Source organism: Acanthochromis polyacanthus, chromosome 13 (assembly GCF_021347895.1).
Source record: "Acanthochromis polyacanthus isolate Apoly-LR-REF ecotype Palm Island chromosome 13, KAUST_Apoly_ChrSc, whole genome shotgun sequence".
NCBI classification, from domain to species: domain Eukaryota; kingdom Metazoa; phylum Chordata; class Actinopteri; family Pomacentridae; genus Acanthochromis; species Acanthochromis polyacanthus.
In genome coordinates, this window is record NC_067125.1 from 5,717,269 (window position 1) to 5,733,167 (window position 15,899).

At 41.0% G+C, this 15,899-nt stretch overlaps 1 protein-coding gene across 2 annotated transcripts in view; it reads right to left on the bottom strand.

Annotated features, from left to right (window-relative positions):
- LOC110964240 (alpha-2-macroglobulin-like protein 1) overlaps window positions 1–15,899 on the bottom strand; it is a 50,592-nt gene that overhangs the window by 20,569 nt on the left and 14,124 nt on the right. Inside the window, exons 11-20 of one of the 2 annotated variants that reach the window (XM_051957538.1) lie at window positions 13,883–14,038; window positions 11,895–12,131; window positions 11,169–11,232; window positions 9,927–10,072; window positions 9,563–9,712; window positions 8,406–8,678; window positions 7,878–7,968; window positions 7,668–7,779; window positions 5,428–5,653; window positions 2,942–3,068 (exon numbers count right to left, since the gene is read on the bottom strand). In XM_051957538.1, the coding sequence (XP_051813498.1) occupies window positions 2,942–3,068; window positions 5,428–5,653; window positions 7,668–7,779; window positions 7,878–7,968; window positions 8,406–8,678; window positions 9,563–9,712; window positions 9,927–10,072; window positions 11,169–11,232; window positions 11,895–12,131; window positions 13,883–14,038 (1,582 nt within the window). Of the gene's footprint in view, window positions 1–2,941; window positions 3,069–5,427; window positions 5,654–7,475; window positions 7,621–7,667; window positions 7,780–7,877; window positions 7,969–8,405; window positions 8,679–9,562; window positions 9,713–9,926; window positions 10,073–11,168; window positions 11,233–11,894; window positions 12,132–13,882; window positions 14,039–15,899 lie in introns of both variants that reach the window. The other variant, XM_051957537.1, reaches the window with a different exon arrangement.

Below are 15,899 nucleotides of genomic sequence, written 5' to 3' on the forward strand. Positions count from 1 at the left end.
AGTTGACAGGATTTCTGTAAAACCTAGATTCAATCCACAGCCACAAAAATGGTGATCTGATTCTGACGAGGAGCGAGGCTGAGTCAGGACTTTAGCAGAGCAGAGATCTTAGCGTCTCAACCGCATCATTAAAGCCACACTTCTACACACATTTTATCCACTGAAACACAGCAGTGAGATATCCTCTCTATAAATCTTTCCTGGCCATATTTAAGATGTGAATGTCTACAGATAAATACTTTTCTCCTCTGATGGAACATGTTTTAGAATCGTCCAGCATTGGTGGTTGTTTTCAGTGGTGAAAAATGAATTTAGATTCTTGCTGACTAATGTACACCCCCTGTCCAAAGTTTTAGGACATTGTCTCATTCAAACAAAGTAGAACCTGTCCTACAACTTCTGACAGGGGGTGTACACACGTGGACAAAATTGTTGGTACTCCTCAGTTAAAGAAGGAAAAACCCACAATTCTCACTGAAATCACTTGAAACTCACAAAAGTAACAATAAATAAAAATTTATTGAAAATTAAATAATCAAAAACAGCCATTACTTTTGAATTGTTGATTAACATAATTATTTAAAAAAACAAACTAATGAAACAGGCCTGGACAAAAATGATGGTACCTCTATAAAAGATTGAAAACTATTTGACCAGAGTGACATGATTAACTCAGGTGTGTCATTTAATTGACATCACAGGTGTTTCCAAACTCATAATCAGTCAGTCTGCCTATTTAAAGGGAGACAAGTAGTCACCCTGCTGTTTGGTGAAAAGGTGTGTACCACACTGAACATGGACAACAGAAAGCGAAGGAGAGAATTGTCCCAGGACATCCGAAAAAAAATGATAGACAAACATCTTAAAGGTAAAGGCTATAAGACCATCTCTAAACAGCTTGAAGTTCCTGTGACAACAGTGGCTCATATTATTCAGAAGTTCAAGACCCACGGGACAGTAGCCAACCTCCCTGGACGTGGCCGCAAGAGGAAAATTGATGACAAATTGAAGAGCCGGATCGTTGGAATTGTATCCAAAGAGCCCAGAGCAACCTCCAAAGAAATTAAAGGTGAACTCCAAGGCCAAGGTACATCAGTGTCAGATCGCACCATTCGTCATTGTTTGAGCCAAAGTGGACTTCATGGGAGACGACCAAGGAGGACACCACTGCTGAAAAAAACTCATAAAAAAGCCAGACTGGAATTTGCAAAAATGCATGTTGACAAGCCACAAAGCTTCTGGGAGAATGTCCTTTGAACAGATGAGACCAAACTGGAGCTTTTTGGTAAGGCACATCAACTCTATGTTCATAGACTCAAAAACCAAGCATACGAAGAAAAGAACACTGTCCCTACGGTGAAACATGGAGGAGGCTCAGTAATGTTTTGGGGCTGCTTTGCTGCATCTGGCACAGGGTGTCTTGAAAGTGTGCAAGGTACGATGAAATCTGAAGACTATCAAGGCATTCTGGAGAGAAATATGCTGCCTAGTGTCAGAAAGCTTGGTCTCAGTCGCAGGTCATGGGTCTTCCAACAGGACAACCATCCAAAACACACAGCCAAAAACACTCAAGAATGGCTGAGAGAAAAGCGTTGGACTATTCTAAAGTGGCCTTCTATGAGCCCAGATCTGAATCCCATTGAACATATGTGGAAGGAGCTGAAACATGCCATTTGGAGAAGACACCCATCAAACCTGAGACAACTGGAGCTGTTTGCTCATGAGGAGTGGGCCAAAATACCTGTTGACAGCTGCAGAACGCTCATTGACAAATACAGAAATCGTTTAATTGCAGTGATTGCCTCAAAAGGTTGTGCAACAAAATATTAAGTTATGGGTACCATCATTTTTGTCCAGCCCTATTTCATTAGTTTGTTTTTTTTTAAATAATTATGTTAATCAACAATTCAAAAGTGATGGCTGATTTTGATTATTTAAGTTTCAATAAATTTTTATTTATTGTTACTTTTGTGAGTTTCAAGTGATTTCAGTGAGAATTGTGGGTTTTTCCTTCTTTAACTGAGGGGTACCAACAATTTTGTCCACGTGTGTATTTCATCATATGGATGTGATCAGGGCAGGACTCTGATCATACATGTAAAGTTTCAGGCAGATTGGAGCATGTTCAGGGCATTTACACAGCATTTGAAATTTCATGGAGAAGGATCAAAATTCCAGAGGCCGCCATGGACACGCCCTTTGACTTTGGAAAAAGATTTTAATAACTTTGGATCATTAAGGCCTCCTGTATGTACTGGCTGAATTGGAGTTTCCCCCTAGGAGGAGTTCGCTCTAGAAAAAAATGAAAAATGGGCAAAATCTGACATTCAACGCAAAATAGCTCACTTCCTGTTGGGTTTGGAATGTGGCTGTCACTGACTTTTTTGTTCAGCCTGATGTGCTGCATATGTGTACCAAATTTGGTAGATACACCCCCTGTCAAAAGTTGTAGGACAGGTTCTACTTTATTTGAATGAGAAAGTGTCCTAAAACTTTTGACAGGGGGTGCAAGTTATCCATTGCAAGTTATCCTGGTGGGTAAGTATCTCTATTAAAAATATAAATGGACATTACTTGTAAATGTACATAAATAACAATATGTTTTTTTGTAGCAAAATGATCTAATTTGAAGTCTGTATGCATTGACTGGCTAATGTAGTGATAAAGTCTGTTAATAAATGGTTTTCAGTGATATTCCATCTGTATTTTTAGTAAATGTTAAGCATTTTAATTCATTGTTGTTTTAAAAATCTTCCGGTCTGGTTATAAATAAATTTAAAAAAAAAAAATCATTCCTTGACCAGTGAAGGAACGTCCACTAAGGGTGAAAGCCGTCCGTGTCTTTTCAGAGGGAAACACTGACTGGCTTACATGATTGGCTTTAAAATATTTGCAAATGAAACAGAGCCAGCATTATTTCTGATCAGGTACATGTTAATACCTAGAGCAGTTGGAGTCACAATCCATGAGAAGGTCCTGCTCTCTTCGGCACACAGGCATATAGTGTAGTGGCAGCCGTCACAGTTCCTAAAGGTGTACTGGTCAGAATCATCCAGAGTTACCTTCACCTGCAGACAGAACCAAAGCACACTCCGTCTCAGAAACACTAACATTTAAAACAAGGTATGCAAAACACTCTTTCCATGAGACACAGCACCAGTTAAAGTGTAGATACGTCTTCTTCAAGGGTTTTTCTCCATTTTTGCTATTTTCTACACATATTGACTAACAATATTAAAACTATAAAACATTAGAATAATATTGCATTAAGCAATAATGCATTGGTATACAAGAAATAGTTTTATTCAGCTGTATATTATGGTAAGAACTGCTCAGTTAAGAGGACCAACAGTTTCTCTTTACGATACAGAAGTCCTTCAGTCCAGAACATTTCCAGAACTTTGAAAGTTTGTTCAAATGAAATTAGAAAAAAGGGCAATTAGAAAAAAGGCTGCAAACACTGTAAGGGCACTAATGAGGACTGCCCCAGGGAAGGAAGACCAAGAGTTTACCCTGCTGCAGAGGATTTAATCAGAAATCAACAGTTAACACCGACTCAAAGTTTACATCAGTGTTTCCCAGAGTCTGAGCTGCAGATATATGTCAGCATCAACTGAATGAGTCAGACTTCATGGTAGAAGTGAAGTGAGAAACCACGACTGACCAGGAAGAAGAAGAACAGCGTGTGGACCAAGAACCACCAGGAATGAACATCATTTACAAGAACGGGCCCAGCCTACCTGGATTCCCTGATCCAGGTCTACTCCCCTTCACGCCCACTTCGCTCTGCATGTGAGAGACGCCTGGTGCTTCCAGCCCAGCACGGCTCGAAATCTCTAAGCAGACTCTTCTCCTCTGTTGTTCCCAAATAGTGGAACAAACTAACAAACTCTGTGCGTTCTGCTGAGTCCCTTTCTACTTTTAGGAGACAATTGAAGACTCAGTTTTTCAGAGAAAACCTAGGCACTTAATCCGACTCCACCTTAGAGGTAGAATAAGTCAGGTGGTCCAAAACCCAGCACTTATTTAGTGCTGACAAAGTTGGAAAAAAAAGGGGGGTGGGGGTTGGCACTTCTTCTGCAACTTGATGGCAACACCTTTGACCAATCGCACTTTTTGCACTTTTTGCACTTACTACAGGTTTTTCCTTATGTCTGAATTCTTGCTTGTGTTGTACGTCGCCTTGGACAAAAGCGTCTGCTAAATGAAATCGTAGAATTGTAGAACATCAGACATGTGAAAATCTGGTCTGATGAGTCTACACGTGAGATGTGTGTCTTCGTGAGATCAACGGAGGGTACCTGCATGCATGCCCCCCCCCCAGCACCATCAGTCATGGATTTTGCAGGTGAAAATGTTGAAGCATTACTCAGAATTCGAGGCAGCACTGAACCAGCATGGCTACAACATGTGGCAGTGTCACATCATCACACTTGGTTTGCACCTAATGGAAAATGTTCATTTGGCTTTTGGGTGAAAACACAATACCAGGTTGTGTAAGCAGAGTGATGAGTGCTGCGTCGGATGGCCGAGCCTCCACAAGCATCGATCCAGTCTGGAATCAGTCACACCCAAGCAGCATTCCCTGATCCCGACTAGTGGAGGAAACGTTTCAGTGGCAACATGTGAAGTTCTTCAAATGTCCACTTGAGGCAGGCTCCAAAAGTGAGTCAGTCCCATAGATCAGAACAGACAGCTGGTGGAAATAAAGTTTTGGCCTCTACATTTCATTTTCCTATTAATAACAACTCTCCAGGGGGATTTGTTTTTATATATAAATTTTGGATTTTTTAAAATATTGTATTAAGGCTTAAAGTTCTGCATAAATAAGGACACAGTATATTTGAGTGGCAGGCTGGCACCATCACATGAGAATGACCCACTTCAGCCTTGCTCCATCCCTCACTCATCTGAGTCACAGACGGCCAATACGACGATGGCTGGAGCCACCACACTGAGCTTAAAGAACAGTCTTCAGGAAGCCTGTAGGTGACATCATGAAGGGTTTGTCCGTCTTTACATACAGCCCACAGCTGGACTGCAGAGTGAAGGAAAAGCTAGAGCTCAGTATATGTGGGAACTCCTCTGAGATCGTTGGCAAAGCTCCAGGAGACGACCTCATGATGCTGGTTGAGAGAATTCAGAGTGTGCAAAGCTTTTGCATATTTTTAACACGTTTTTAAGCATATTTTGCTTTTCTTACTCTTTTTATGCATACTACAGAGTTCCATTAGTACTATTTCCAAGTGTTTTGACTTTGGCAATGTTCTTAAATGTAGAAAACACAACAAAAAAGAAAAACTCTTGAACGAGTAGGCGTGTCCAAACTGGTACTGTATGGGAAAATACACATTTCAGAGTATTCGGTTTCGTATTGTTTTGGGAAACATTTTGAAAAAATGCACATGTAGGGACTTGCACATTTACCATAATGCATTTGGAGAGATAATTGAAGACAGTGGCTTTGAGTGTGAACACCTCCCCTCGGATGACTGAGTATGGCAAGGTGAGACTGACAAAGAACGGCTGGAAGACTGTAAGTCCTGTGTTGGGGGACACACCAAAGCCCACAGAGGAGACACAGAACGCTCCAGCTGCCCACTTAGTGATGGTGTCAGGCACCGTCTTCCCCACATCCACTGCCCCACTGTCTCTGTAAAACAGACAAACAATAGTAACATGAAAGACAAACTGCATCGACAGGTCATGAGACATTATTTGGACATGGGGCGTGGCACATAACAGAAAGCTCCTTTCTCTGCTCAGTAAACATCATTCTAATATGACCACTACTCTATGTTACTTGCTAATAGATTTGGCTAATTCACTTCATTGGAATCCATGACCAAGCTGCACATACCTCTAGCAAGGATCAAAAACAGCATCTTCAGTGGTAGACAGGTATTTCCCACCTGTACCCCAAAATAACTTCTAACAACACTGTTACAGAGGCCCACGATGGAAGACGCAACCAGTTAGCAGGCCCAACAGCTGCAAAGTTTGATAAAGTATCTTCAATCTGATCTAAAGGTTAGGGCTGAATAGGGAGGGAAATTTCTTAGGAATCCATTTAATGGCTGTGGAGACATTTACCTCAAAACCATTTTCAACCGCAGGGTTGGCACTGGAAGAAAGGTCAAGAGGCTCACTGTGGTCAGTAGGATTCATCAACTAAATTTTGTGCCAATGTGTCCAGTAGATGCTGACACATTTCACAGATGTGACATAATATTTCACTAAAGCCAAAAAAGTAGCATGTTCACCTTCTACTTTAGCAAAAGTCACATATCACCCATGTCATTGCAATTCTAGCCACCACAAAAATGCAGTATTTAGTCAAACAGTTAGTATGATCTTTCAGTCTAATGTCACTGACACGCTGACATATTAAAAAAAGAAAACTGTAAACCCAATAATGGCATAAGAGAAAAGTTGCAGGTGGTGATTCATCCCATGAGGAACACAAATGTCTGAAACATCTCAGTCACTATTAGATCACAATGACATTTTGTACAAGTGTTGCATTGACACTAGGGCTGGCCCGAAGAGTGGTTTCTGGTCTCCGGATATTCGGGACCTATTAAAGACAAATATCTGAATATTCGTTCCACCCCGTAACGTCCGGGGGTGGGGGTGGGGGGGTGGGGGGGTGGGGGGGTGGAGTCTGAGTACTTGGATCCTTTCGTCTTGTGTTTATGCAACGAAGTGAAGCGTGACGTCAGAGTCGGCAGGAACCCGGCCATTTGGGTGGTGGTAACAAACACAACGGGATGAGCCGAAGTGGGCCGAAGGCGAAGGTAAGAGACGAGCTCCGAATATTCCTGTTTTCGTCTGGGGGGAGAAGGGGGTGATCACATAGACATATGTGTATGTTTATGTGATCACACGAAGGCGGAGGGAAGACAGTAACGCCGCATATTCTTTCCGACCGGTAACGTCCGACTGGTGCGGGGGGGGATTCGTACCACAATTAATATCCAGATACCGCAGTAGCGAACGAATATTCAGATATTCGGGTCCAGCCCTACAGACCACCATTGCTCATGTGGTTATAAACAGATCAATATATATTACATGGAGAAAATAAAGGGTTAGGTGTTAAAAAAACAAAACAACTAACATTTATAAGCTTATGATAACTTCCACTCTCAATAAACAAGCTTCTCTTATAAGTGATGGTGTTCTACGTGAACCCAGTTTTTGACTAAAGGTAAAACACTTTTGGTTTCTGCACACACAAGACTTCTGTACTATAATCAGGGTGTCAAGAGTATCGATTACACAAAACAAACAATCTAAAGACGTGACCTTTGTCTCTGGAATATTGGAATGAATGAAAATGAACCTTTATTTAACATTTTATAGACTGAAAGATTCAAAGTCATCGTTCTTGTTAACACAGACTCCAGGAGTGTTCAAAATGCACAAACGCCTGAGAAAAAACACTGGTTTGTTCATATCTTGTGACATATTACCCCACAGGAACTAGGTCCCAGATCCAGGTCTCAGGAAAGAACGTTCTGACGGTCTTCTTATTCTCCTCCTCTTTCTCTCTCAGGACACCACCAGAGTTCTGTGGCATCATGTTGAAGGCCATAGGAACAGGAGAGTCTACGACATCTAGGAACACAAGGATAAAAACAAAATCAGTACACAAGCATACTTACCCAACAGAAAACAGCTCCCAGATCCAGGTCTCAGGGAAGTGTGTTCTAATAGTCTCCTTGGTGTTTCCAGCAAGCTGATCATCAGGAGAATGAAAACGTCCACCCGCCGGCGCTGCAATTAATAAGCCTCCATATTACAGTGACTGGTAAGGTAGTTATCACGGAGCATATATTCAACAGACAATACCCGTGACCAATTATAAAACATACCCGCATCAAATAAGATATAATCGTAGGCTCTTTCACGGCAGTCATGAGGTTTTTTCACATCAGAGTTCGTCATGATTTTGATTCCAATTTCCTAGAAGTGGGGAGCGAAAGAAACAGGAGAAGCCATAAGATATATACCATTCCATCCTTACAGATGACACAGAATTACACAGAGGACAATTCTTCAACTCAAGTGCTCTGCTTTAAATAGAAATCTAACTGGTATTAACAGAGACAGAGATTGAAAACAAAGTGAAAACTGAGATAGAAATGAGGTGAGAGAGACGGATCCAAAGCAACAGAGAATAGAGACACTTGGTCACAGCAATGACAGGAAAAGAGAGAGGACAGACATAAAGCTGGTAAAGTTAAAACAGACAGATACAGGGATGATGGAGTTGGACAGATTGCTGGAAAAACAAATACAAAGTATGCATAGTCCCGTCTAAATTTACAGTCTGATGCAAATTATTGATCATTATTACTGCCAATATCTACTGAAGCTGATTAAAAAAGACAAATCTCTACTTTAAAGATGCTGTAGACATCATTCTTCTGATCAGAATTTCCAAAGAAGACGGATCGTGAGCCTCGATTAAGTGCCCGAAACTTGGGAGCACTGTCTTGTGCTGCTGTTGGTGCTGCTGTTGGTGGTGCTGCTGGTGCTGCTGGTGCTGCTGGTGCTGCTGCGATTTCAATCTCTGGCTCTGGTACTGGCATGCGGAAGCAGGGATATGGCTCGAAGTCGTCCACCTCGTAGGAGTAACCCGACAGCTTCTGAACAGGCAGCTGGCTGTACATCTGCACAGAAACACTCGCGTAAATGATGATATTGATGTAAAAACCTAAACCTGCAGAGTCCACAGGAGTCACCTGAATCTGAAAAGACAAGCTGTAATCAAAACATTTTTTATGTTCAATCCTAACTGGTCAAAATGCTGTTAAGAGGAAAGCTATCAGGCCGCTTGTTTTCTTTACGAGTCTACACAACAAATCTTTAACGCTGATAATGTCGTTTACATTTTATCAGAGTAGTTAAATAATAAGGGGATCTTCTGAAAAAGTCTTATTTTTCAAAATCCACACTGGATGGCTGAAAACAGTTTTTGTCACCATTCATTTGTGTTTAAGCTGCACATCTTGAGTCAACAGAGAATTCCAGCTAAAGCATCACTCAGCAACAGAACTGCAACGTAATGAGAAGATGAACCATTTTTAACTGGCTTTGAATCAGCAAAAGCAGCAAAAGAGCAGTTGATTAAAACTTTAAGAGAACACAGCGTGGCTCCACCAAAAATCACACAGGAAGACGCAGAAAATGGTGGGAGCAGTGGTCTAATGACTATTTCCAATGCTACATATATTCCATATTACCATCAGTAACTTAAACCTAGTGGTAAAACAGGGTAAGGTTAGTGGGGACTGTACAATTTGAGAAATTTAGAACCATAACAGGCTATGATGTGGGTTGTACTCAGTTTGATATGTCAGCATTGAGTGGGAGCTTAACCAAACTGAAATGATTTTAATATGTACAGTGTACCAAAAAGCATTTATTTGTAGGGAAAACCAAATTGCGGTGCAGTTTTGGACTGGATAAATTACTACCATGTTCTACTTTTGCCATCTGGGAGATTGACACAACACCAGTTCTAAAGTTTGGACACAGATGATTGCTGTCATACATAGTCGACACTGAGTTCCTGCTCAGCCTGCAGCAGGAGGACACTCTGGTCGATCGCTCTGACGGAGCACATGGAACCTGGGTGAGCCTGGAGGCTCAGTGTGGTCTTCTCCGCTGGAAGCTCCTGGAGAGATGAGAACTTCAAAGACACCTGCACAGGCGACAGCAAGTTGGAGATTTATTAGCTTGGCAGCAGATTAAATCGAATTCGTTCACCTCATGTCTGTTCCCAATCTACAATACACGTCTTTGTACTTTACTAGTGATGGAAAAATACTGAAGATTGTCCAGTCCGTGTGATTCTTTTTCACCCGCAACTACATATTCAAGTTGCACTGTATTCTTCTAATGTGGTGATGAGCTACCTTGTTGTTAAGGCAGAGCTGAATGGGGAAGTCCAGGCTGTCGGCCACAGCCTCTCCACTGGGCATCACAGTGTAAACTACCACCTGGGCAAATGGTGCCAGATTTGTCATCTGACTGAGTGGTACGGACAACTCTCCTTTGTTGACTGAGGCATGAAACACAGAGAGACAAAGGGATGTGACATGTAGCAGCATGGCATTAATATTAAAATACAAAAAACACAAACAATATTCTCTTGCTTTGCCAACATGTACAAAGAATAAAGTACTACGTCAGCCTGAAGCCCACCTTGACAACAGGCAACTTGTGATGAGCTTCAAGCACTTGACAGTAGGCAATAAAGACTAATAGTGGACTTATTCTATCTTTCAGCTATTGTTAACAAATCCCAGATAAGATGAACACTAAAAGTGTAGGCCCAGTACTTCCAGTCTTTCCCAGTGTCTCTGTGGCTGTCAAGCAAACATCTTTTATGCAGTATTTTCTGACATCACTGAGCAAATAAAATGGTCTGAAGAAGCTCGATTTCTGCACCTTCTTTAGGCTTCAGAAACTCTGGCTTATAAAAGAATATGGTGGTGCAGGACTTTTGGCTGGAAGACCAGGGTTTGAGGCCTGGTAATGGCTACAAATCCATTTTTACATTTGCCTTGAAATGTGTGCTCATGCGGTAAAAGGGGCTTATAGCAGAGACAGGAGATGGAGAAGAACTCCTGTTGGCAGAACATAGTCAATGTTTGCTGTGGTCGATTTTATGGGATCCTTTGACAGTAAGAGAATGATAAAATTCTTAACCCTTCTTCTTATGCTTTTTATTATTATTATTATTTATTATTACTCGATCTTTGTACTTTTAGGGTTTAATGTTTTACATATTTTAACCTTTATTTTAACTTATTTTTACATTATTTATTTTATTCTATTTATTTATTTCAGTCCTAGTGTTCCTCGGTGCCTCGCCATGTCTTGATGATGTCATGTTGTGTGGGTGTGTGAGTGTGTGTGTGTGTGTGTGTGTGAATGGCTGTCTATATGTAGGGAGGGTGGAGAGTTGTTTTGTTGTTTTTTTTTTAATTGTATTTTTTTATTGCCTTCTTTGTTTTTAATTCTTGTAAAGGACTTTGTGTTGTTCTGCATGAAAAGTGCTATACAAATAAATAAAGTTTAAGGTTTGAAAACATTACCAGGCTTAGTCTTTAAGGTGAGCATTTGTCTTAATTGTTCAAAAAATATTAGCTTACCAGTTCCTGCTTTAACAGTCACTGGGACACGACCGTTTAGCACAATTGCTCCTCTGGACAGCACCTATAAAGAAAAACAAGGCAGGCAGAGAAATGTATCCATGCACACTATCGTTCAAAAGTATTGGGTCACCAACACTTTTATTCATGTGCTAACATAACCGCACAAGAGTTTTCTAATCATCAATGAGCCTTTCAACAGCATTAGCTAACACAATGTAGCATTAGAACACAGGAGTGATGTTGCTGGAAATGTTCCTCTGTACCCCTATGGAGATATTCCATTAAAAATCAGCTGTTTCCAGCTAGAATAGTCATTTACCACATTAACTATGTCTAGAAAAAGCTGATTTTCTTTCAAAAATAAGTACATTTCTAAGTGAACCTAAACTTTTGAACGGTAGTATATGTTTCACACATAAATGATGAAGAATTCTATCATTTTTTTTATACATTTGTTGAAAAAAAAAAACAGTTCTGTTGATTTCTTTGGCAAAAGACTGCTGAGACCCCGTCTCCTGTTTGTTTGTTGTTTAGGTGGGTGAGATGTGTGATCTGAGTGCAGTGTGGACGTTACAGCCAGTCTCTGTGATATGATGTCTATCTACATTCAGTTAATACAAACAAACTGCAAACAGATGCATATGACCAGATATAATTCTAAAAGTGTAAATACATTTACCAGGGATGTGTTAAATGATAGATAATAGCTCCTATACCACATACCAGGTAAAAGAAGTCGAGGACCTCCTGTCCCTTCTTCAGCTCATCCCCCTGGATGATGTACTGAGCACGCACAGCTGTATCTTTGTCACAGGAGAGCTTCCCTTTGACCTGCATGACCTTCAGAAAACTGCTGCTCTTGGAGTAGAATGGTGTGACATGGTGGTGGGCTGACCTGTATTCTGGTCTCCGTAGATTATGCACATATGGATGATGATCCGTCGTATTTTTGGAACTCGCCTGTTGACAAGGTCAAAGACCATTTTTTTCACTCCAATATAAACCTCCAGTTTCCAGACATGACCAACATACAGACTTCCATCCTTCCTACACTCTGCTGCTAGCTCTTTCCATACCTTCAGTCGGATCTAAATATCAAACAGGCGTCTTTTAGGTATCGGGGATCATTTCATTTGAGCTCAATTTGAAAACCTGGCTTTGATGAATCCCAGTGTGAACTGAGCAATACACAGTACAATCACAGCAAATTGAGCAGGAGACGCCGTAAAAAGATCCAGTCTGAGACCAGCAGGAGTCTCGTTAAAGGACAGACGAGTGTCTTTCATTCGGAATAACTGATCTCCAAGGTGAAAGTATTTTTATTTCTTGAAAAAAAAACAGCGATTATATCCGTTGACGTCAGCTCTTTTCACTAGATTTTAGGCAATTGTGGGCTACCTTTGAAATGATAGATACACCAATCAGGCATAACATTATGACCACCTGCCTAATATTGTGTTGGTCCCTGCACTGCTGTCAAAACAGTACACCTGCACGGGTCCACTACACCCCTGAAGGTGTGCTGTGGTATCTGGCACCAACATGTTAGCTGGAGATCCTTAATGTTATGGAAGTTGTGAGGTGAGGCCTCCATGGATCAGACCTGTTTGTTCAGAACATCCCACAGACACTGGATTGGACGGAGAGCTGGGGAATTTGGAGGCCAAGTCAACACCTCAAACTCATTGTTCTCCTCAAATCATTCCTGAACCATTTTTGCTTTTTGACATAGCACATTATCCTGCTGAAAGAGGCCACAGCCATCAAGGAACACAGTTTCCATGAAAGGGTGTCCATGGTCTGCAGCAATGGCCATAGGTGGGTGCTAAGTGTTACAGTAACATCCACATGGATGGCAGGACCCAAGGTTTCCCTGCAGAACATTACCCAAAGCATCACACTGCCTCCACCGGCTTTCCTTCTTCCCACAGTGCATCTTGGTGCCATGCGTTCCCCAGGTAAGTGATGCAGACACAGTGATCCAGCCATCCACATGATGTAAAAGAAAACATGATTCATCAGACTAGACCACCTTCTTCCATTGCGCTGTGGTGGTCCAGTTCTGATGTCCACTGTTGGTGCTTTCGGCGGTGCACAGGAATCAGCATGGACACCCTGACTGGTCTACAGCTATGCAGCTCCAAACACAACAAACTGCAATGCTCTGTGTATTCTGACACCTTTCAATCAGAACCACAATTAACTTCTTCAGCTATTTGAGCAACAGTAGCTGGTCTGTTGGATCAGACCACATGGACCAGCCTTCAGTCTCCTCATGCATCAATGAGCCTTGGCCGTCCATGACCCTGTCACCGGTACACCACTGTTCCTTCCTTGTATTACTTTTGATAGATCCTGACCACTGCAGAGCAAGAAAAACCCACAAGAGCTGCAGTTCTGGAGATGCTCTGACCCAGTCTTCTAGCCAGCACAATCTTGTCAAACTTGATCAAGTCCTTACATTTCCCATTTTTCCTGCTTCTAACACATCAACTTTGAGGTGCCATAATGAAGACAGAATCGGTGTTATTCACTTCACCTGTCAGTGGTCAGAATGTGATGCCTGATCGGTGTATGAGTTTAATTCAATCTTGATGGTAAAACTGATGAATACTGAACTGGTTGTTAAGGAAAGTCCTTCATGTAATTGACTCCACTGAAACTAAAATATCCTTGGAGACAACAAATCACTACAGAAAGCAGTAGCTTACCACCAGGTAGATGCTGTCCTTCCAGAGCGAGGTGTCCAGAGAGAACAAAGCCATACCTTTCCCGTCTGTGGTCAACATTAGTTTTTGTAACTCCCCAGCAGACAGGTACACTGGCTCATTGGAGGCTGGTTTATTGTCCGGACCGACCACTTTGATCTGTAAAACAAATCAGAAAATAAGAGCAGGATTTCAGGATGCATCTAGATGAAACATTCATCATTCTCTATTGCTGGAACAATTATACATTACAGTGCTCCAGTCCTGCTATAATGGTGAACTTTAAGGTACTGATCATCGAAGGTTTTCCACCCATTACAAGAATGAAGATGCATCCTTTGGTTAAATTATTATTACTAACTATCCACACACTATCCAGTCAGGTAGAATTTGAAGTGCTGGTTGCATCAGAGGTATGAAGTCTCCAAATTTTCACCAAAATTTTCAGAGCATCAAAGTAAATCCAGGAGTTAAGTCCTTCTCATTTTCTACACAGATTCATTTAGGTGATGGACACAAACCGAGGGCTGAACAACTCATCAATGTCAAATAAACAAGAACATTTGAACCTAACAGCAAATCACAAAGGCTTCAGTTTGGGATATAACACTTGCAGCTGATAAATATTGAGATTAATGCTGTAATTCATCATTTAGTTCAAGCAGACTGAAACATTTAGGGCTTGTTAAAATGTCCACTATGACTCCACTAAATATAAAAACCCAGTCTCAGTGTCCAATAGCCACACCTCGTACATTTTGCAGTTCATCTGACCCAAGGGTGAAGGTGTCATGGTAGTGGTTTGACAAATTCATGCTCTCCTTTTGTGATGATCACATGTTTTGATGATGTCTCATGTGGTAATATTTTATCACATTTTAAATCTAATAGGCAAAGAAAATAGAAGTTTGATTTTTGCAGACACATAAAAAATTATATTTTCCCCCAAATCATTTATCTATATGAAACTCAAAAGTCCTTTAGGTGAGAAACATTCAGTCACAAAGCTTACAATCTGTCCTGTGCACTGTAGGCTCATGTAGAATCTCTATTTACATCAGTTCATTTGCTACAGATCTGTCTTCATTCCACTGATTGGCTACTTTTCCATGACAATCATAACTGACGCTTATCTATTCAGGAGCTATCTGTCATCACCAATCTGATGTCTCAGCAACAGTGCTGGGATGATTAAAACTGTTCGACAAAGAGTATTTTACACTGTCTGAGAATAAAGCGGTGTATGGAGAATGGATGGATATTGCTTTTATTTTATTTTATTAAATGTTAAGAAAAAAACAGCAGCTCCTCCTCCCACTTTAAAAAGCACTTACAGCCTTTCACAGTCAGAGACCAACTTCCCTTAAAGTAGCACATAAAACCAACCTAGCTGCTGTGTTTCCATGATGTTTGTCATTTCCATTCATTTTCACAGTTTCAGTGTTGACTGGAGCTTTTTCAGTTCCATCATCTAATTGTGCATTCTTTGATGCACATCAGATGGACGTTTATCACAAACTTTTTTTCTTGAAATTCAGCAAAACAAAATTCAGCAAAAATGTACATTAGATTTGGATAAAAAAATTAAAAAAAACTAGTGAATGAAGCAAGCAATTGTGTGCTAGCAGCTCTTATGAGCCCGTACTTGAACCTGTACAAAGTAATGATTTGAGCTACTTAGCCTGTCAGCAAGCTAACATGCCAACAGTGTTAGCATGCTGATCTTTACCAGAAATACACCACCGCTCAAAAGTTTGGGGTCACCCAGACAATTTCATGTTTTCCATGAAAACCCACACTTTTATCCATGTGCTAACATAACTGCACAAGGGTTTTCTAATCATCAATGAGCCTTTCAGCACCATTAGCTAACACAATGTAGCATTAGAACACAGGAGTGATGGTTGCTGGAAATGTTCCTCTGTACCCCTATGGAGATATTCCATTAAAAATCAGCTGTTTCCACATAGAACAGTCATTTACCACATTAACAATGTCTACACTGGATTTATCATTCACT